Source organism: Balaenoptera ricei, chromosome 4 (assembly GCF_028023285.1).
Source record: "Balaenoptera ricei isolate mBalRic1 chromosome 4, mBalRic1.hap2, whole genome shotgun sequence".
NCBI lineage: Eukaryota > Metazoa > Chordata > Mammalia > Artiodactyla > Balaenopteridae > Balaenoptera > Balaenoptera ricei.
Window position 1 is genome coordinate 21,198,190 of NC_082642.1, and position 23,422 is coordinate 21,221,611.

The 23,422-nt window shown below is 37.5% G+C and overlaps 2 protein-coding genes across 4 annotated transcripts in view; one reads left to right on the plus strand and one right to left on the minus strand.

Annotated features, from left to right (window-relative positions):
- MSL2 (MSL complex subunit 2) overlaps positions 1-8,137 on the plus strand; it is a 30,213-nt gene extending 22,076 nt beyond the window's left edge. The window contains exon 2 of the mRNA XM_059920275.1: positions 4,936-8,137. Within this exon, the coding sequence (XP_059776258.1) occupies positions 4,936-6,527 (1,592 nt within the window). The 3' untranslated portion in view covers positions 6,528-8,137. The remainder of the gene's footprint in view (positions 1-4,935) is intronic.
- Positions 8,138-9,766: 1,629 nt separating this feature from the next.
- Positions 9,767-23,422, minus strand: part of PPP2R3A (protein phosphatase 2 regulatory subunit B''alpha) — a 210,498-nt gene continuing 196,842 nt past the window's right edge. For all 3 annotated transcript variants that reach the window (XM_059920276.1, XM_059920277.1, XM_059920278.1), the window contains one exon: positions 9,767-12,430. In XM_059920276.1, the coding sequence (XP_059776259.1) occupies positions 12,304-12,430 (127 nt within the window). In that variant the 3' untranslated portion in view covers positions 9,767-12,303. The remainder of the gene's footprint in view (positions 12,431-23,422) is intronic.

Sequence of the window (23,422 nt, forward strand, 5' to 3'; positions counted from 1 at the left end):
GGCTAACACTTATCCCAGCTCTAAGAAGCCCCTGAACTTTTTCTTTGTTCCTGTATCACTGGAGCTGCCTTTGTTGTGAGGTGTAAAGAGAACCCTCTGGGAAGCTTTTGAAGGTTAGGATACTTAGCTGAGTGCATAAAACAAGTTTGCCTATAGGCATCTTTAATGATAGATTAAAATTTCAAATATTTGTGTTGAGGAATGGTTGGGCAATCCAGTAGGTAATATGAGGCCACATAGTGGAAGTAGTTAGGAACTCAGTGGTGGTGGAATTATGAATCAATAAGTGATAGTTTTTGTGTTTTCTAGCCTATTTTCAGTTCTTAGTATTAGGCATAGTCTCCTAAAATCTCATAGAAGAATACAAAGATGTGGAGGGTGTAAGTCCTTTAAAGGTGTTTGGTACCCCAGGAGGTTTTGATTGACATGAATGGTGAAAAGAAAATCAGTGATGGAATGAAGGCCAGAAGAGGTAATCCTTACTTATCACTTAGCTTGTAGAGTTTGCAAATCATTAGGGCTTATAAAATGATGACATTCAAATTATGTCATTCTTCATTTATTAGTTACATTATTCCCATAAAGAGAAACTTCTCATCTGTGATTTGGTTATTTGGTGGTTTAGCTTATATATAGGTAAGGTAAATCAGAATAAATACTTGCTTCTTGCTCTTTATTTACCAGTTTTCAAACTAATGAGCTGGTTCACTAGCATCTGATTTTTTTCCCTTTTTTAAAATGAACTCTAGAGATTTGAACATTTTAGATATGCTTTATATTCCATTGCATTTATGCATGCTCAGATTTTCTCATCTTTGGTCACTGGAAACCTCTTAGGTTTGCTCCTTAGTCCCTTTAATGTTATCCGGATCTTTGATAGTTTCCTTGCTTTCCGGCATAAGAAGGTAATCAAAACTCATCTCGTCTAACTTATGCCACAGATCTAGAATCAGCCATTTGTCCAAGAAGCTCTGATTCGTTTGAACAAGAAATTGTTTTTCAACATGGTTATCTGAGTTCATTGCCACTGGGGTTGCTCCCTGTTTTCACGCCTTTTCAGTGTATAGTGAGTGCTAGGAAATACGTACTTTTAAGATGAAAACATGAGTTCATACTGATAAATCCAATTGAAATTCAGGACTACAGGATTTTTTACTTTTCACATCTTATGACTTCCTTCCTCCTACTAAAAAAAAATATCTAGATTCTCAAGGACATCAGCATTTACTTTATCCTACAATTAGACACTAACACTTTATAATAACTATCAACACTACCACCAAAAAATGTAATTTCTGAAAACAAAACAAGGATGTAAGGTTAGAGTCAATTTTCTGTTTTAAAGTCATTTGAAGTAGTTAACTGAATAGTTATACCATCAATTTGATAAGAAATTACAGTTTTGGTACATTTTACTTTTGACTTTTAGGAATTTCCTTTAAATTTTTTGGTTTTGTTATATAATTATGTAAAATATTTACATGGTTTAAAAGTTAAAAGCTATCAAACACATTAAACCCAGAATAGTGTAGTGCTGTCCTTTTTCACTTTGTTCAGTCTCTCCTTCCCAGTAGATAATGTATTTCTTTTTAACCTTACGGTTTATCCTTTTAAGCGTGTACACATCTCTCTGTATGTATTAATATCCCCTACAGCCTTCCTTAGATTAAGTCAAGGGTAGTTTAAGGGATTCCTGTATTGGGTAGAAAGAAGGTTGGACTCTGTAACTACTGGGGCCTTGTCTTAAGGCGTTTTTATTTATTTTTTTTTAGAGTTGTACAAGCATCACCACGATATGATGTTAGAACATTTTAATCACCCCCAAAAGTTCCATTGTGCCCATTTACAATTAACCCCTGCTCCTGCCCCCAGACTTAGGCAATCACTATTTCTGCTTTTCTGTCATTTTTAGACATTTTATATAAATGGGATAATACAATAATGTACTCTTTTGCATCTGGCTTTTCACTTAACACAGTGTTTCTGCACTTCATCATGATTTGTCATGTACCAATAGTTCTTTTAATTGCTGAGCAGTATTCTTTTGTATGAATATACTACATTTGTTTTTGTCTATTATGAATAATGCTGCTATGCATATTCACAAACATCTCTTTATATGGATGTATATTTTCATTTGTCTTTGACTAGGCTCCTAGGAGTAGAGTTGCTGGTTTGTATGGTAAATGTATGTTTAACTTTTTTAAAAAATAAATTTATTTTATTTATTTATTTTTGGCTGCATTGGGTCTTTGTTGCTGTGCGTGGGCTTTCTCTGGTTGTGGCGAGCGAGGGCTACTCTTCGTTGTGATGCACGGGCTTCTCATTGCGGTGGCTTCTCTTGTTGTGGAGCATGGGCTCTAGGCACGCAGGCTTCAGTAGTTGTGGCACCCGGGCTCAGTAGTTGTGGCTGACGGGCTTAGTTGCTCTGCGGCATGTAGGATCTTCCCGGAGCAGGGCTCGAACCAGTGTCCCCTGCATTGGTAGGCGGATTCTTAACCACTGCGCCACCAGGGAAGCCCTGTTTAACTTTTAAAGAAACTACCAAACTGTTTCCCAGTGTGATTTTCCATTTTACATTCTCACCAGTAATATAGAAGGGTTCTGATTTCTCCACATTTTTGCCAACTCTTGGTATTATCCCTCATTTTGAGTTTATCCATACTAGTAGGTGTGTAGCAGTATGCCATAGTTTCACTTTTCTTAATAACTAATTATACTGGCATATTTTCATGTGCTTATTATATATTTTCTTTGGTGGAATGTTCAAATCCTTTGTTCAATTTTTAAATTGAGTTTTTTTATTGATTTGCATAAAGTGTTTTTAATGTATCATGTTGTAAGCCATTTATCAGATATACAGTTTGCAAATATTTTTTCTCCGTCTATGGATTATCTTCTCATTTTCTTAATGGTGACTTTTGAAGCACAAGTTTTTTATTTTGTGAATATCCATTTTACAATTTTCTTCCCCTTTTGTGCATTTGATGACGCATCTAATACTGCCCAACCCAAAGTCATGGTTTTTTCCTGCATTTTGCTTTGCTTCTGAATTTTAGCTCTTAGATTTATGTGTGTATGATCTACTTAGAGTTAATATTTGTGTATATTGTATATGTTTATTTTTTGGCATTGGGATATCAAAGTGTCTCACAGTGTTGAAAATACTCTCTTTTCCCCTATTGAATTATTTGGACAATCTTGTCAAATAGATCAGTTGACCATAAATGTAAATTTCTTTCTGGACTCTATTCTGTTCCATTGATTTATGTACCTATCCTTTTGCCATTACCATACTGTCTTGATTACTGTGGTTATGGAAGATTGTAAAGTTAGTAGTGTAAGTCCTCCAACTTTTTTGTTCTTTTTCAAAATTGTTTTGGCTGTCCCAGGTCCTCTGTGATTCCATATGAATTTTCGAATCATTCTGTTAATTTCTTAAAAAAGAAAAAGCCACCTGGGATTCTCAAAGGGATTATATTGAATTTATAGATCAACTTAGGGGAAAATTGCCATCTTGTGTGAGGCCTCTCTGTCTAACCTGAGCTACTGTGTAACCTCAGGCTATAAGAGCTGAGCCGTTTGTCCTCCCCAACTGGCCAGCTTCTGACAAGTCACTTCCAGTGATAATGCCTCTATGTTTATGCATTGTCTTCTGTACTAAGTGGAATGAGTCCCCTTCCATCACAGCAGCTTCCGGTTCTCACAGGGTAACACTGATAGAGCTGGGTGGTAGGGGAGAACCTGGGTAGCCCCGGAGCAGAACACCACAGATTCCCACTGTCCTTACCTGAAATCCAGCAGTTTTTCAAACATAAATGCTTCTCAGATGGTTTTATGTCTTTGGTTGTGAAAATGACTCTCTTTGTCAAAAATTTTCAGGTTTATAGTTGCTTTTAAGGGAGGGGGTTTGCTGATTTCACTAGCTATAACCAGAAGTACTTTCTGGTTAAATTATGTAATGTATATGAGAAAACAGGTGGTGCTTTGAGTTAATTACTATTTGTCCTGAATTGGGAACCAATGAGCAGTTGCTTATTTGGGGAGCTAGTTGTTTTCCCCTTTTTGATTCATATATATAGACCATTTATAGTTTAGGAGTTACATCAAGTTGGGGGATCACTTTCACTTTTATACTATATTGCTATACTTTGGGTACTTGTGGTTCATGACCACGGTCATTGTGTATTCTGTCAGAAGAATTTGAGCCCAGTATTATACCTGTTTTTTTTTTTTTTTTAAACTACATTTAAACATTTTTTTTCCCATTGTCATTGTATTTTGATTTTCTATAAAATAATTTAGTAATATTTCCTTTTTAAATAAATGAATATAGTTCTTTTCCATCATAACTATATTTTGGTCTTCTCTTAGTTTGTGATTGGTATATACAATGAAATGGTTTGAAATTGTACTTTTTTCTGTGAAGATGCCTTTGTACTGAATGACTGATGCCCTCAAACGATGTTTAATGGGGGCAGGGACTAACTCTCTCTTGCTCTTATCTTTTTCCCATGTCTAACACAAAATAAACAGTATGACTGTGCTCAGTATGTTGTGGCATTACCAACAGTTGCGTTAGGTTGAGGTCCCAAGGGTTTTAAGCCTAGTTTGTGCTTTTAGTGACTGATCATCACCACCTCTTTGTAGCCTTTGGAGAAGAGAATAAGAAAGTGGACCAGAACATACTGATTTGGGGGAGAAATGCAGACTGAGGAAGATTCTGTTTGAGATAAAGGAATGGGGAATATGGCATGGAAGTGAAGTGAGCTATTGAGTATTTTTCTGTTTCCTGTAAGATACATGTTTTGTTATCTGGTCTGGTGAGTTTAATCCATCTTAACTTTAATAGATTACTTATAATCTCAACTTCAGTATATGAAATTATAAATTTACCTTACTAAAATCTTTGCTTTCCTCCTTTTTCCCTCTTAGGACATTTGCTACAAGATCCTATTGCACCCACCAACTCCACCTGCCAACACTATGTCTGCAAAAGTTGTAAAGGCAAGAAAATGATGATGAAACCTTCATGTAGCTGGTGCAAAGACTATGAGCAGTTTGAGGAAAACAAGCAGTTAAGCATCCTAGTGAACTGCTACAAAAAACTATGTGAATATATAACACAGACTACATTGGCACGGGATATAATAGAAGCAGTCGACTGTTCTTCTGATATTTTGGCTTTGCTTAATGATGGATCATTGTTTTGTGAGGAGACGGAAAAACCCTCAGATTCATCCTTTACTTTGTGTTTGACACATTCCCCCTTACCTTCGACCTCAGAACCCACAACTGATCCTCAAGCTAGTTTATCTCCAGTATCTGAAAGCACCCTCAGCATTGCTATTGGCAGTTCTGTTATCAATGGTTTGCCTACTTATAATGGGCTTTCAATAGATAGATTTGGTATAAATATTCCTTCACCTGAACATTCAAATACAATTGATGTATGTAACAGTGTTGACATAAAAACTGAGGATCTGTCTGACAGTTTGCCACCTGTCTGTGACACGGTAGCCACTGACTTATGCTCCACAGGCATTGATATTTGCAGTTTCAGTGAAGATATAAAACCTGGTGACTCTCTGTTACTGAGTGTTGAGGAAGTACTCCGCAGCTTAGAAACTGTTTCGAACACAGAAGTCTGTTGCCCTAATTTGCAGCCCAACTTGGAAGCCACTGTATCCAATGGACCTTTTCTGCAGCTTTCTTCCCAGTCTCTTAGCCATAATGTTTTTATGTCCACCAGTCCTGCACTTCATGGGTTATCATGTACAGCAGCAACTCCGAAGGTAGCAAAATTGAATAGAAAACGATCCAGATCAGAAAGCGACAGTGAGAAAGTTCAGCCACTTCCAATTTCTACCATTATCCGAGGCCCAACATTGGGGGCATCTGCTCCTGTGACAGTGAAACGGGAGAGCAAAATTTCTCTTCAACCTATAGCAACTGTTCCCAATGGAGGCACAACACCCAAAATCAGCAAAACTGTACTTTTATCTGCTAAAAGCATGAAAAAGAGTCATGAACATGGATCCAAGAAATCTCACTCTAAAACCAAGCCAGGTATTCTTAAAAAAGACAAAACAGTAAAGGAAAAGATTCCTAGTCATCATTTTATGCCAGGAAGTCCTACCAAGACTGTGTATAAAAAACCCCAGGAAAAGAAAGGGTGTAAATGTGGGCGTGCTACTCAAAATCCAAGTGTTCTTACATGCCGCGGCCAACGCTGCCCTTGCTACTCTAACCGCAAAGCCTGCTTAGATTGTATATGTCGTGGCTGCCAAAACTCCTATATGGCCAATGGGGAGAAGAAGCTGGAGGCATTTGCTGTGCCAGAAAAGGCCTTGGAGCAGACCAGGCTCACTTTGGGCATTAACGTGACTAGCATTGCTGTGCGCAATGCTAGTACCAGCACCAGTGTAATTAATGTCACAGGGTCCCCAGTAACAACGTTTTTAGCTGCCAGTACACATGATGATAAAAGTTTGGATGAAGCTATAGACATGAGATTCGACTGTTAAATCAGTGGGTCTTTAAACCTACCTCTGGTAGGGAAATAGCTACAGTTTTACGGCAGCTATGGTTTTGTTGGTTTAACTTGCCGGAGCTCCTGCATATAGATCACTTGTATCAAGTGTTTTCATTGCTAAGTTATATGTGTTAGTGTCGGGGAAATAGTTTGCAGTTAATGGAGGAGTAACCCTACAACTATATGTCCTTAGTTCTTACAGAACCTCATAGTTTGAGAACAAATGCTGATGCAACTGATTTATACAAAATGAACTTTGGCAAGGAAAATAACATTAACCTCACTGTTTATGGTCATGCTTTGTGCATAATCAAAGTTTATGATTAAATGTAAGGAAGTGGTATCTAGTCAGTCCATAAAGATTGTGCTCATATTTTGTGAAAAAGTAGCCATTAGTTTGTTCAGGAGACTCAGTGCTACCTTCAGATGCCATTGATGTTTCTCCTGTTGAAAAGCTGATGTGTCCAGCTCAACCTTTGTGCTGACATAATACCATTTCTGATCATGAAAATTGGCTACTGGTGTATGTAGCAGTTCTTAAATCAGCAGTATTATGAAAGAAAATTTGCCCCTCATTAGAATGTTGAAGAAATCTGTCTTTTAAAAGTGAACAAACTGAAATTCTGTCAGACTGCAGATGTTTAGCTGTTTATGCCACAAAACTCTTCTGAGTTGTTCCCCTTTTTTAGTTAAGTCTGACTCATTTCTAGGGAAAAAAACCAAATCCTTCCTTCACTTTGAGCAATGTTCTAATCAGATAAATGAAGTGGAGAAGAACAGTTCTATTCTGAAGGTAATTGAATTTAGACTATGGTATGTGACAGAATTTTTTAAAAAAATATTTAAATGTTTTATTTAGAAATTGGGATTTATTTAAAATAATTTTGGAATAATGCTCCAAAAGTTACTCAGATTTATGCATTATACCTATTGCCATTGGCCACTTCAAAGTGATTTTCGTTTCCTCTGTTTGCCACAGACTTTATTTTGAATATGCTGTTTTTCTTTATTTTCTTTTTTTTTTTTTTTTAGGGTGCTATTCGTTGTGGAGACTTCTTTATAGAGGCCTAATAAAAATGCCTTTTTATGAAGCCTGTGCATTTAGGTGGGTTTGAAGCTAGGAGGATATTCTTTAGAATACTCTTTTGCATGTAAAGCACAAACTATGTTTCAGTTTTAATGCACTTCTTCCCTGTAATTTTTATGGGGGAGATAAGTGAGTCACAACATTCTGTTGAAGGGAAATCTAGTCAGTTGCTTGAAAGAGCACAGCCCAGATAAAACAAGGACTGACTAGGTTGTAAAGAAATGACCTTATGATTTAAAAGAAGAGTTGCTGCTTTGACAGTGCTTATTTAAAGAAAAATACTGCTGGAAAATTTTCAGTTTCTACTACGTTCACCATCTCTCCTGAGATCTGACATGTGTTGAAGTTATGTTTTGATTTGGCACACAGCATGTTCAATGATGGTTACTCACCTAGTACAAGACATGGAGAAGAAACCTTTGGACACAGAGCAGATGACACCTTCTGTTTTGTAGTGTATCCTGGTGTCATTTTCTGTGAATGTGGTCAGGTAGAGTTGTTTTTGTTGTTGTTGTTGGGCTTTTTTTTTTTTTTTTTTTTTTTTTTTTTTTTTTGTCTCTTTTGGTGGGGTGGGGGTGGGCTAAAGCCATAGGAAGAAAAATGTGATGTATGTGTCCAGTATGTACTATTTTGTTTTTGTTTTGCGAGAAGAGTTGAACTATTTTTGATAACAAGAGTAAATGGTGGAAAATGCTTCTTAGTTGTCTTGTCTTTATTTGCTTTCCAAGTTTCGGAATTTTATTTAATTCCTCTAAGTGTTAGCAGTGTCTTATGAAACATGTATTTGCCTAAAGTTTGTAACAATTTTGTGTTGGACGCAGATGCCCTGCTATATAAACTTGTAAATCTGTTCTTTATTCACTAATGATCACTGCAAAAATGACTAGAAATGAGATTGTACACATGGATGATTAGGATAAATTTTGCAAATCTCCCAAACTTTCCTAATATTATGATTTTAAAATTCCTTGAGTACTTTATTGCTTCCCAAGTTTGATAATCTTAGTTTTGTGTTTTTTGATGCATGGGAGGTTGGCAATATAGACAAATTGAAAATCATTAGTATGTGAGGGCCTTGATTGTTATGTAATATTGCCAATGATGAATTCAGGTTGTTTTTAGCACAAGTTTCTCTTTTTTATGCTGGTACTCTCACTGCCACACTTTTGGAAACCTGTATTACACCTTAAATCTATCAATAAATGTTAGTTTTCTAATTCTATGTTGTAGAATACTGAGGAGTTTGGGATAGCACGCTCTGAATGGCCTGTATTATATGCATTTGGGGAAGAGTATTAATTACAGTGCCTTGATTTTTACGTTGTTTTTCTTTATACCGTGAGTTATTTTAGGAATGCTGACCAATGGCTAACAAGGGATGATTGAGAAATTATTACTGAAGTAACTGGATTTACTTCAACAGGATTTGAAACCACCAAAACAATAACAGCATTTAATATGACTCATCTTCACTTGTTCTTTTGAGTCCTTGTAATTACCATAAATGATCCAGTGATCTTTCTTTCACCTTAGGTGACAGAAGTTTTAGAGCTGACAGTTTTAGAGCTAATCTTTTTGATTAGTTTCCATAGGTCTACATCTCTAAGCAGAGGTGTAATACAGTTCTTAGGATAAAGAATTCCTTCACTGTGTTCTTAGTTTTCTTAAAATAACTCGTTGGTGACCTTGCTGAAGAAAAGTAAAAGTTTAACAACCGATGAAAAGTAAAATTTCTTTTCCCATATCATAGGCAACAAATATAAAATGCTTTAGAAAATACTAAGTTCAAAGTATAGAATGGGAACCTAATGTGTGGATGGTATTTTAATTTTTCCCCCTCATTTTAAAAAAATTAAGTTTTAGGTATCCAAATAACAATTACACATTCTTTTAAAAGAATATACTATATATAAGGCTAAAGTCTCCTTTGATCCCTGTGAACTTCTCACTTCCAAACCCAAATTCCTTTCCCCAGAGGAAATCACTTTTCATTATGCGGTGTTATCCTTCCAGATCTTTCTTTATAAAGTTTTCCCAGGGGTTCAAAGAGTTATTCTCTTTGAAACTCAAGTTTGTTTATAATGCTACTCTTTCAAACATAAAAATGAATTGCAAGTGTGATTAAAACCAAAAGTGTGCAGTGATTATCTTAGTTCATATTTGACAACTTTATTTAGTTTTGCAAAAAGGGAAAAACAAAAACAAAAGTTAAATCATGCAGGCTTCTCCACCCAAACACACCGTAACATTTCCAAAAGTTGAGCAAATGACTTCTCTCATTTGATCAGTCTAGAGTTTTATAAACACTTTGAACAGTACACAATGACACAGATAAGATGCAGGGAAAATATACAGAATTTCATTAGTTTGATTACCTTGGCAATTAATGTTACGCTATGAAACTCATTTTTCATTGACTAGCATTAAGATCATACCCTCAATTTAACTTTTATCAAGAGTCTTGGATATTGTAATAACTTGAAATTTCCAGTTGGGCAGTAATGATTATATTCTGCATGATCTTTACCAGAAAGTCAAATACATACTATCTTAGTTCCTCAGAATTCACATTTCTTACATTCAATACTAAGAAGGGAGTACAGTGAAACACATTCTTATGTCTGAAAATGTGATACTTTGGGTAACCTAAATTAAAAAGCACTATCTTAAGTGGAATGATATTGTTAGCTGTACTTTTATAGTAACTGTAGACTTTTGAAACCAATTATTGACTAAAGTGAAAGCAAGAGGACTTCAGTAAGTAGAAACAAGGTCAAGTACAGCCATGTAGTAAAAAACCAAAATCAAATGTATATTGGAAAACTGAATTTTTGCTGAGTCTTAGTAATAGTTTAGATCATTATGGCTAATAAAATCTTTAAACCATATCTGGCTTCTAAAAAAATTTACCTTTTTAGTATTTTTATCTGAAAATTAAAAAAAGTTGCTTTTGTTCCCTGGTAAAGGTTGGATGGTATAGATGGTAAATTTCATGTACCACATAAACACTTTTAATCCTAGTAATTTACCAGTGTGTTTAGATTATTGTATGTAGTGTTTCCTAAAAATTTAGTCACTTTTAAGCTTTTATTTCTTCTTTGTGAACTGTTAGAAACTAAGTTTTAATACTTATCACTTTCTGTAATAGTTAAATGGAAGGTCAGTTCTGATCATGAAGGTAAAATAACAGGAAACTGGGAGGATACTGACAGGAAGGATTGCTAACTCTATTAATAACTGTACTAGTTGATGGTGCATTTCCTAAATTCTCCTTTTCTCCACTTTTTGCCTACCACAGTCCAAGGTTTGATTATTTCAAAGTCTGGCTGTCACACCAGCAATGTGTGACATTGTGGGGTGGAAAGGAAGCTATTCTGACATTTAGGACTTGAGGTTAAAACAAAAAATCCAGGGGAAAACTTGATGACTTTGACAGAAGTGGATATTAAAAAGTTTCTTGGGGGTTTCTTTTATAGTGTCAGAAATTTCCATCCTTTTTAATAGTTTATTTTCAATTTTATCTTCAACAGTATTGCGGGGCTTGGCTGCATTGTGGCTTGCTGAAAGATGTATTCTGTGATGACCACATCTACCACTATAGTAAACATGAAGTTGCTTTCCTTTATGGGTGGCATCACTGTTTTCCATTTCTGTGATAAATACTGAAGTGGATGCAATATTTGAAATAGTTTCTTTTCAACATGAAGTTAAGGAATAATGTTTAGATTGAGGCCTTTACTGTTGGCCTAGTCTAATATTTAGTGATGAATATGTCTAGTAAGAATTTTCATATATAATTATTTAAGTCTTCAAGTAGGTCTTCTGATATGAAGTATAGATGGGACATCAACTAATTTTTAGATTAATCACTCAATAATTCTCTACAAATGTTAGATGAGTTAAAAGGAAACTTCCCCCCCCCCCCCCCAAGTATGAGTCATATTCTGTACTTCAGTTAACAAGTTTTTCTTCAGATTTTACATAAGATCCACAGTCAGGATGGGGAGGGATTATTTAGAGCTTGCCAGCAAGGTTGGAAGGCCCAGTGGTTACAATACCTGAGGATGTAAAGTGACTAGCAGTTTGGCAGGTCATTGTGAAATTAGATTAAACTAAGTTCAAGATCTTTGAACTCCAGTACACATACAATTAAAAGAAAAGAAGTCTCTGAGATGTTTTGGCAGTGCTTTTATTACCAGGGCTAATTCAGTTCTGGAGGCCCTGACTGCTTTTTCAAGTTCCAGAATTTTTTGACTCAAGTTTTCTGCAAGTGAAGGTTTCTTCTGGGCTCCATAGGAGCCCTGATGGGCCTCAGGGATGCTGGACAACAGAGGCAACTCCTGCTTTTGTGCAGAGAACTGTGCTTGGCACTGTCCCCAAGAGATCCTTGGTACATTCAGGGGTGAAGAGTGCTGATTCACAGACGTTGGAAGGTGATGTATATCTTACTTGCTTCTGAGGAAAAGCTCTGTAAGAGGTTTGAGGCAAATTGGAGGAGTCTCCCAAACTGGGTATGTGTATCCAGAGCTATTGCTCAAAAACATTAAAAAATTCCTAGTGCTGCAGATAACGCACTTGCAGAAATCAAAGCCTTTAAAAAGCAATATGCAAACTACAGCATCTCTTCACAAGAAAAAAAACATTTAAAATACATATCTCCCTTTCATGTAGACATTGGCAGCTATTCTTCATCCACTGACTGAAGCTTTCCACATTTCTCTGAAAGGCTTGAGGTCACTATTTTATTGCCTTTGTTTCCAATTTCAGAGGGAGAGGCAGGTTCCTCTGTTTCATAATCTTCAAAGGAGCTGAAAGAACAGCAAAAGTGAGTTACTGATTTTTTTAAAAGAAAGTTTTAATGTTTGGGCAGAAGTCAGTATAGCAAACTAGAGACAAGACCAGCTAGCGGAAATACCCCGAGTTGCTAAATGGTAGTTGTGAACAACTGAGCCACCCTGGAGGGGACAGTGCTCTGGAACAGAAAACACATTCTTCTCCCTATTACTTACGTTGAAAACGGGCTGAATCAAGCTTTCCCTAGAGGCTTTGATGGGAATGAGAGCATTATGGATGAAGCTAGGTTAGGGAGGGTATGAGGTCTGGAAAGTATGAGTTTTACATGAATGCTTTCATTGAAGTGGCTTCCATGCAGAGTGGGGAACTTTCTCTCAAAGAGCTTTATAGCTTCCATGGCTTCCAAGAAATACGTTGAAGATGTACATCTATGTGTACATAGAGCAGATTAAAGTCCACTCATGGGTTTCCTTCCATTCTTTGCAGAACTCCACAGCGTATTCCCTCTTTAGAGGTTACTTGTATTTCCTGAGTTCCATATCCTCCAGGCCACCCCTCCTGGCTATTCCAGGCAGGGATGACAAAATATTTTATCTCGGAATGATGGCTGCTTCATCTGTGCAGAAATTTCTGGATATATAGTCCTTTTATCAAAAAGGTACCAAGACTGCCTGGTGATGAAAAATATGCTGAGGCAGGAATACCTGGTAGGTGGCACCTATTCATAGAGAGTAGAGAATATTACATTTTTATTAAAAAGCTTATCTGATGTTTGGAAAACGCTGCCCTGAGTACCATTTATGATCCTGTCAGAAATTATTTACAACTGTCAATTTTGCAAAAATATTCCATACTTAATTTCTGTTTCCACTCCTCCTCCATCTCCTTGAGGCCTCAATAGTTATATGCCAGTTATGGCGTATGTTGAATAAGGAGGCAATAAGGAGAGTAACTTTGCTTTAATGGAACTGAAGCAGGGTTGATGGTAGAGGCTCCATTCCTGGGGGGAAAAACTCTCAAAAGTTAATTCTAGAAATGCAGTGTCAGACACTGGCTGCTTATTTCCTGTCAGAATGGAAGGCATTTTCTTCCTCTTGGTAACCTAACTTGCTGTCTGTGAGCTCTCAATGCAGATCTGGGAATGAGTTAGAGTTAAGTCTGAACTGAGACTCATTCACAGTAACTATTTGAGCTCCTGTTGCTAAGCATGAGCCAAATGCTAGGGATACAATGGTGAAAAAGACCGACCAGCCCCTTCCTCACAAAGCTTGTAGCCTAATGGAGGCCATCTGGAATAGTGGCTAAGTGGTTTAGCCTTAGAGCATGGACTTTGGAAGTTGAGTTCTAATCTCAGGTCACTTAATGTGACATTGGGCATGTAACTTAACCCCCCTGCATCAGCCTCCTCGACTAATAGCAGTTCCTACCCCTTATAAGGGTTGAACAGAGATTAGGCGAGAGGGCCTACACATCATAAACTCTTGGAAAATATCACATATTATTCTCGTGATGGAGAAGTGCTGGGGCTTACTGAAGCAGGATGGTGATACCTCATCCTATACTGGGGGGCAGGGTCACAATTTTTTGTGTAATTTGTGAATAAAAAATCTTTTACAAAAGAGTATTTTTCCCCACTGTAGCCTCATACAGAAATGGGATTTCCAGCAATGGATTTGATCCAATCTAGTACCTAAAAGTATTCCAATGCTTTGTGGGTTGGATGTAGTAGAATGTCACCTGCATTTCTTTTGTACTTCCAAGGCAAGCTGGAGGGAGCTCATTCAGAACCTCTTGTCAGTGTCCTTTTGTCAGTGTCCTGGTGAGTCCTTTTACCCTAACTCAGTAGTTCTCAGCTGGCGGTGCTTCCCCCCACTCTGGGGGACTTTTGGCAGTGTCTGGAGCCATATTTGATTGTCCCAACTGGGTAGGTCCTATTGGCATCTAGTGGGTAGAGTCCAGGGGTGTTGCTAAACATCTTACAATGTGCCAGAAAGTGCCTCACAACAGAATTACCCAGCTTAAAATATCAGTGCTGTTGTTGAGAAACCCTGCTCTAACTCTTGCCCCATTAGGGTTAGTGCATCCCAGGGTTCTGGACTAAGCTCTTCTCATTTTGTACTTCCCTGAGCAATCAGTCTTTCTCATGGCTTTATCCACCACTTGTTCACCTGTGGTTTCTAAATGTACATGTCTAGCCTCAGCCTCTTTCTAAGTTGGAGACTGCCACGTATCCAACTGTCTATTATGTGGCTCTTCCCATATCGCAGCGCGTACAAACCTGGACTCGTCCTTCCCATACCCCTGGTTCTCCCTATTTTAGCAAATAGCACCATAATCTACCTACTCAAAGCCATAAACCTTGTTATTCCAAGCTCCTCTTCCCTCCTCTCCCCTCCCCTCTTCCTCTTCAAATCCAGCCACTCTCTCCTACCACTTTCAATACCACATGGATGCAGTCCTGCTGCTTCCTCTCCACTGCCGCTGATTTAGTTCAGGATGCTATACTTTCTTGCTTGGATTATTGCAATAGTTTTCTAACAGTTGGTCTTCTTGCCTTCGCTCCTATCACATACCCTTTGCTTTTGCCATACCAGACTGTTCACAGTGTCAGAATAGGTCTTGGGACCTAATGCCACGGTACAATACATGTTTTTCAGTGGCCTGCAGTGCCCTTCCCCCTTTGGTTAACTTGTGTTCATCTTTTAATCTGAGATGTCATTTAAAAGGTTCTTGATTCCCAGTGCCTGAACTTCCACATCTCTTATTTAGATGTCTGTAATGGCTTCCTTATTTGTGTTCCTGCCTCTATTCTTGCCCCTCTACCAATCTAGCAGAGTAATCTTCAAAAAACGCAAGTGTTGTTACATTACTACCTTGTTTAACTTTTTTCAATGTCTCCCCTAGGCCCTGCATGATCTGCCCCCTGCTAATCTTTCCAGCCACATTTCCCTCTGTTGCTCACTATATTCCAGCTACACTGGCCTTTTAAAATGTCCTCAACACAGTTTCCTGCCTCAGAGCCATTGCTTATATTTTTCCCTCTGCCTAGAACATTTTTGCTCCCTGCTTTTTGCGTAACTTTCCTTCTCAAATATTAGGTTCTCATCGCCTCCCCAGGAGATTCTTCTTCCCTCAGCATCCTAAGTTGCAAGCCTCTCTCCATTATCGGTTTACCCTGTTTATTTCTTTCATAACTATATAATTAAATAAATGTCTGTCATCCCTACTCAACTGTAAAGTGTCCATTTTATAACTCACTAATTTTCTTGGGCTATATAGTCTAGTGCCTGGTGCTAGGTGCTTAAAATGTACTGTTGAATGAAAAATGATGTCCTAATGCTTTTGTAAAACGATGTGTTGAGTTGTTGGGGAAGGCTGGAGTCAGTAAAATGGTGAGGGTGCAGAAGTCACCTTGAAGTCACTAAAATCAGAACTGCAAGAGCCTTATCTTTATCCTGCTCTCCAGGAATTCCTGAGGGAGAGAGAATGTTTACTGATTCCTTCTAAATGACCACTTCCAGGTTTACTTGTAGGTCACTGGGATTCCTCTGGGCTCAAATGAAATTATTTTATGAGGTATTCTCTGTTAATTGGCCATTTTTAAATGAGTAGTGTGGTCAGAGCATTAAAGCAGAACTCACAGAGTTCACAACAGTTCAGTAAGAAACCCTAGATATCAAATTGAGAACAAATTCTTTAACTTAGTAACATAGTAGTAACTACTAGTAACTTCATAGTTAGCATAAGGGAAAATGATGGTTCATATACTTTTGCAATTTGCAAAATATCAAATATATTTTTGCTAGCAATATGATAGCCTTTAGAAACCTGTTTCCCTAAGTAAGTTTCCCCTTTCAGATGAGCAATTTCTGGGCAAAGGTATTAAGGCTAGTTCTGCAGATTCCTGGGATGGAAGTATAATAGCTGGAATGAGCAGAAATAATGACTGGCACATATGTGGTCTGACAAAGAATTTGTATGCAGTTTCAGGGTGTTGTCTGGGAGTTGTGGTTTGATTCCACTTCTGGGATTCTGACTACAGGGGCAAAGGGATAGAATATTTGATTCAGGGCTTGTCTGAGGAAATGTAAAATATATGCTGGCTATAAGTATAAAATAACTGTTAAATAGTTCTCTAATTTGGAGTCTATAACACTTTAGAAATAGGAGTGGATGAATTTTACCTTTATACTTTTAAGAACAGATAACCTAAGCCATTTATATAAAATGGATTACCTGAAATATCAATACTTTAGAAGTTGGATATTTGGTTCAGAGAATTTCCTTATTGACCCATTCAGTAACTATTATAGAAAATCTTTTGCTTCAACTTTTGTTAAAATTTCCTAATATGTACCACCTCCTTTCCTGCCTCAGAAAGTTGATCCTACTTCATTTTTTTTTCTTTATTTTTTTGGCTGCGTCAGGTCTTAGTTGCGGCACGTGGGGTCTTCGTGTGGGATCTTTCATTGAGGTGTGGGCTCTTCGTTGTGGCACCCGGGTTTTCTCTCTCTAGTTGTGGCATGTGGGCTCCAGGGCGCGTGGGCTCTGTAGTTTGCAGCACGCGGGCTCTCGTTGAGGCGCGCGAGCTCAGTAGTTGTGGTGCATGGGATTAGTTGCCCCGCAGCATGTGGGATCTTAGTTCCCCGACCAGGGATCAAACCCGCGTCCCCTGCATTGGAACGCGGATTCTTTACCACTGGACCACCAGGGAAGTCCTGATACTACTTCATTTTTGATGGCTGAGGATCTCTTGCAGTTCTAGGGTCATGAGTCATCAGTTACTAATCCTTATTTATTTTGGATGTAGATAGTATAAAAATTTTAGATTAAAATTTAAACTTAGATTAAAAATTTTTTTTGCTTTATAAATTTATTTATTTATTTATCTTTGGCTGCTTTGGGTCTTTGTTGCTGCACGTGGGCTTTCTCTGGTTGCGGCGAGCGGGGGCTACTCTTCGTTGCGATGCGTGGGCTTCTCATTGCAGTGGCTTCTCTTGTTGCGGAGCATGGGCTCTGGGCACTCGGGCTTCAGTAGTTCTGGCTCGCGGGCTCTAGAGCGCAGGCTCAGTAGTTGTGGCACATGGGCTTAGTTGCTACGCAGCATGTGGGATCTTCCCGGACCAGGGCTTGAACCCGTGTCCCCTTCATTGGCAGGCGGATTCTTAACCACTGCGCCACCAGGGAAGTCCCTAGATTTAAAATTTAATCTAAAATTTCGATTTTAGATTTAGATTTAAATTTTAGATTTAAAATTAAATTATATGCTAATCATGAACTTGAAGGGAGGGACAGGGTTTAATTCATTTTTTATTACCAACTACAGTGCCTGGCATAAATTAGGTAGGTACCAGTGAATATTCAAATAAATTAAAATTGGGCTTTGTTTTGCTGAATGCAGAAAAAAATGAACACATTAACTTCAGGCTCATATAAAGGCTCTGTTTATTGAGCACTATGAAAATAATGACTCAGAACTATTGGACTTGTAAGATTATAACTCATGCCCCAATGTGTACACACATGTACCCCACCCGCCACGATCCCTGCTCTTCTGCTAAATTCTGCCACCTCACTCAGGACAGCCAGGCTCCACACAGCCCCTTACCCCAGACTTGACTCCCACCAGCTGACATTCCTGGAAGACTGCTCCAGTGGGTTTCTGACTGGCCTTCTTTGCCTACAGTGTCTTATTTTCCAGTGCTGAATGAAGTAAATGTAGATCTCATACAAGGTGTAAGTCAGTACATGTTTATATTTAATATAAAGGAGAAATCCACCTTTAAAAACATTCAGTAGAAAACAGTTCTTCTAAATTGTCTGAATGTCCGATGATAGGGAAAATGGATGTGTTATTGCTTGAGAGAATACTCTGAAACATTAAAAGTGATGTTTTTGAATACACTAGTAACATTAAGCATCAAAAAGAAATATACCAAAGTATAAATAATGGTTATCTCTGGATGACTGAACCGAGGATGATTTTAATCTCTTTATATTTTGCAATTTTTCTGCAGTAAGCCTATCTTTCTCTACTAATCAGATAAAGACTCTCAGAATGAAAAAGAAAATTGTGTTTAATCTAAGTTAATCAAATGTAAAGCTGTTGGTGAAACACCAGGATATCCTGTAAGAAAGTATTTTTGAGATAATGTAAACGACTCTTAACTAAAAATCTGAAGTAATCAAGTATTTGTCAGATTGGCAGGGAATCTTGTTTCTAATTATTACAGGCTGTGGTTTAAGATAGCAACATAGAGGACCCTTTAGCCTGCTTTTCACAGTTTTTGTGGAGTTTTAAACTTCATTGCAGAAACCATAAGAATGTTAACTATAAATAAGTTTGGTGTCATAACCTGTTATCTTCATATAGGTGACACAGTCATAGTCATAGTCATTTAGTTGACTAGGTATATATAACTGGTACCCTGTCTTTCTGGCTTCGCCTACTACCGTTCATTACTTTGATGCTAGATGGGATAATTCACAATGTTTGCAAACGCATACTTATGGAGACCCTTTACCCTCTTTCACCTCACTAAAATATGGAGTCATTACCAGATTACTTATTATTTTTTAATTACTAGGTTGCTTATTGAAGGCATTACCTAAGTACGAGCCTTGAATCAGGAGGTACAGGCACTTGGCCCAGAGGTGACCTATGATGTTAGATGGTAAAGTAGATAGAGAATTTCAAGTTGATTTTGGAGGGTCAAGTTGTCTGGGCTCCTGCGTTATCCTTGTAGTGAGGGTGGCTGCCAGATTACTGCTGCCTTCTGTGCCACTCAGTAAACATTTGCTGAGGATCTCCTACATCCCTAACAGTTTGCCAGGTGCTGGTATTACAAGATGAATAAAACAAGGTGCTCTGCCCTGAAGGAGCCCATGTTCCAGTGGAAACACAAATAGGTCCATTTTCCCCAGCATTTATATGCCAGACACTGTTAGATACATTATATACATTATCTTTAATTCTCAGTACAGTCCTTTTGTTCATGCAACAGATATTTACTGTTGCCAACTGTGTGCCATGTTCTGTGCCCTGGGAATGAAGGGAACAAGGTAGGCAGTGGAATGCTAATGTAATACCTGACTAAATTATAGTTCAGAGAGGTTATGTAATGTGGCCAAGATCACAGAAGTGGTAGTAATAATAGCCATTGTTTATTGATTACAGAGGCACTACGCCTAAGGGCATAATACATTATGTACATTGTCTTATTTAATCCGGAAACAGCTTGGTGTGGCAGGTGGTATCCTCATTGTATAGGGGATGCTGAGGCTTGCTCTAGTGATTGATAGAGCAAGGCTTTGAACTTAACTAAATTTGTCTAAATCCAAATTCTGTGCTTTTAACCATGATGTTATATTGTATCTCGTCTCCTTCAGGGAGTAGTAATAGTAGTAATAGCTATTATTTGTCAGGTATCTACGATGTGCCAGGTGTTTATATGTATTATCTTTGATTCTCACAACCACCTTGGAAGGTGGTTGCTGGTATCTTCTGAAACTGAGCCTCAGGAGTCAGATAACCTGCCCAGCTGGTGAGTGGGAGGTAGAACCAGATCTGTCTGGCTCCTAAGCTTATGCTCTTTCCATGGCACTACCATGCTTCCTCCCTTTCTAATATTTGATTCTGGTAATTTCTGTTTGGCAAACTCACCCTGATTTATTTGTAATTCCTCTTGAGATGAAGCCCTAGGTGATGTAGCCTTGGAATTCTGGGTCTGGCCTTGCTTTTGAACCATGTCAGTCAGTTATTAACAACTGTAATAAAGAGGCCTTTCTTTTCCTTTGTTGACATTCTAGTGCTCACCCTACAGGCCATGGCTGTTGTAAGGCTTCTCCTCTCCCCTTGAGATCTCATCACCCACATGTGCTCTGTGTACGCCTTATCTTATCTCCCACAACATGAGAAGATGGGTGTCCAGCAGAAGCCTCTCATATGCACTGGTCAAATTTCACTACAGCTGGTCTCCGCATCTCCTCTCATGACCCCTCGCCAGTATTTCTGTCTGCATCCCTTTGCTTCCCCTCTCTGCCCTCCACACACACTGGCACCTTCTTTGAGCACTACCACAACTCGAGAAAAACTTTTGCTTGAGCCAGTTACCTATTCTCTTTAGTTGCCATCTATTTTCTCTTCTTTTTAGACTAATAAACTTCTAAGTGTTTAGACCTGCTATCTCTATTTTCTCCTTCCTCTAAAGCAGGTTACAAAACAATATGTAGTATAAAATTCCATTTCTGTAAAACAAATTACTTATCTATTTGCAAAGAAATGTCTAGAAGGATATACTCCTAAATGATAAGTCAGGCTATCTCTGGGTGGTAGATTTTAGGTGAAGATTTTTATCTACATTTCTAACTGTTCTGCAGTGAATACATATCACCTATGTAAACAGATAAAGGAGAAAAATAACTTCTTCCTGTTTATTAAAGTAGTACATGTTCATTATACAAACATTATAAATTATAGAACAGTATAAAAACCAAAGTACTTGCAATCCCACAGCCCAGAGTTAACCACTGTTAATATTTTGGAGCCTTATCATTTAGCATGTTTATATAGATGCACATTTTTAATATTGAGATTATATCACAATTTTGTAACCCTGATTTCTCCATGTTACATTTTTGTGCAACACATAATTTAAATGTCTGCAAAATATGACACATAGATACCATGCCTTACTTAACTATTCTATTATCGTGCATTTGTGTTGCTTTGAATTTTTTAATTTTATAATTACCTGTGACCAATGCCAACTGTTTGGATAGAACAGTTCTATCTAAATTTCTGATTATTTACAATAGATACCCAGAATTAGAATTGGGAGTCAAAGGGTATGAATTCAGGCTTTTGCAGCATATTGTCAAATTAATTTCAAATTAATTCCAATTGGAGGTTGGGCCAATTTGCTTCTACCAGCAATATCTGTTACTACAATGTGCTGCTTCTATGAGAGAGCAGTTAAGACACTTTATTTTAATTGTACCTGCCTGTTTTTCCCTGCTAAGGCAGGGATCCTGTCTGTGTTCACCAATATCCAATAATGCTTAGTATACAGCAGGAATGCAAACATGTACTGAATTCATACCATCTCTTAAAAAAATTCCTGCCAATTTAATAAGCTAAACTTTTTTGGGCGCTTGCTTTTTACAAATGTTTTATTTAAGTTTAATTTACATATCATAGAATTCACTGATCTTAAGTGTTTAATGTGTTTTAGTAATTGTGCAATCATCACCACAATTCAATTGTAGAATACTTTCATCTCTCCATCTGCCTTTCCTCTCCCTGTGCTTGTTTGCATTCACTTTGTACTCTCAATCCTGGAACTAGGCAACCACTGATCTGTTTTCTGGCTCTATAATTTTGCCTTTTCTAGAAATTTCATATAAATGGAATCATATAATATATAGTCTTTTAGTGTCTGGCTTCTTTCATGTAGAATGGCATTTTTTAGATTCATCTGTGTTGTTGCATGTATTAGTAGTTCTTTCCTTTTATTTATTGAGGTATATTTGACATAGAATAAATTGCTCATATTTAAAGTGTATAATTAATAAGTTTTGACTTTTGTATACACCTGTAAAAGCAACACCTCAAGATCATGTAAATACCCACCCCCTGCCCCCACCCCTCCCAACGAAAGTTTCCTCATGCCCCTTTAGAATCACTTTTGCCCTCCCCAGCTAACCACCGAATTGGTTTCTGTCATTCTAGAATTTTTTAGAAAATTTTAAAAACTTGTGATATTTTCTTTTTTATTGAAATATAGTTGATTTGCAGTACTGTGTACTTCAGGTGTACAGCAAAGTGATTCAGTTATACATATATATTCTTTTTCAGATTCTTGTCCACTATAGGTCACCAGAAGATACTGAATGGAGTTCCCTATGCCACACAGTAAATCCTTGTTGGTCATCTACCCTACATACGGTAGTGTGTATCTGCTTATCCCAAACCCCCAATCCATCCTCCCCACCCCCCTTTCCCCTTTGGCAAGCCTGACTTTTTTTTTTTTTTTTTTTTTTTAATTTTTGGCTGTGCTGTGTGGCATGTGGGATCTTAGTTCCCCAACCAGGGATTGAACCCGTGTCCTCTGCATTGGGAGCACGGAGTCTTAACCCCTGGACTGCCAGGGAAGTCCCTAGGATGCATTTTCTAGAATTTTACATAAATGGAATCATACAAGATTGGAATATACTCTTTTTGTCTAGCTTCTTTCACTTGGCTTGAGATTCATCAATGTTGTGTTTGTCAGTGGTTCTTTTTTTTTTTTTTATTGCTGAAGAGCATCCATTACATGGATATACTATATTTTATCAATTCACCAGTTTAGTGGATATTTGGATTATTTTCAGTTTTGGGCTACTAAGAATAATGCTGCTGTAAACATTCATGTACAAGTCTTGGGTAAACATTTCTCTTGGGTAGATTCCTAGGAGTGGAACTGCTGATTCATATGATAAATGTATGTTTAACTTTTTAAGAAATTGCCAAACATTTCTAAAGAGGCTACATAATTTTACATCCACATCAGTCCAATATATGAGGGTTCCAGCTTCTTCACATCATTGCCAACTGGTGATTTTAGATGTTCTAGTGGCTGTGTAGTGTATCACTGTGGTTTCAATTGACATTTTCCTAATGTCTAATGATGTAAAGCATCTTTTCATATATCTATCTGCTGTTTGTACCTCTAATTTAAATATTTATTCTAATTTTTGTTCACTTAAAAATTTAGGTTGTCTTTTTATTATTGAGCTGTAAGTTCTTTATATATTCTGGAAAGAATCCTTTATCACGATGTTTTAGAAGTATTTTCCCCCAGTGTGTCTTTTTCATTTTCTTAATGGTGTCTTTGAAGAGCAATAGTTTTTAATTTTGAAGGAAGTCCAATTTATCAATATTTTTATTGCTCTTGCCTAACCCAAGGTCACAAAGATTTTTCTCCTATGTTTTATTCTAGAAGCTTTAGGGTTTCAGCTCTTACATT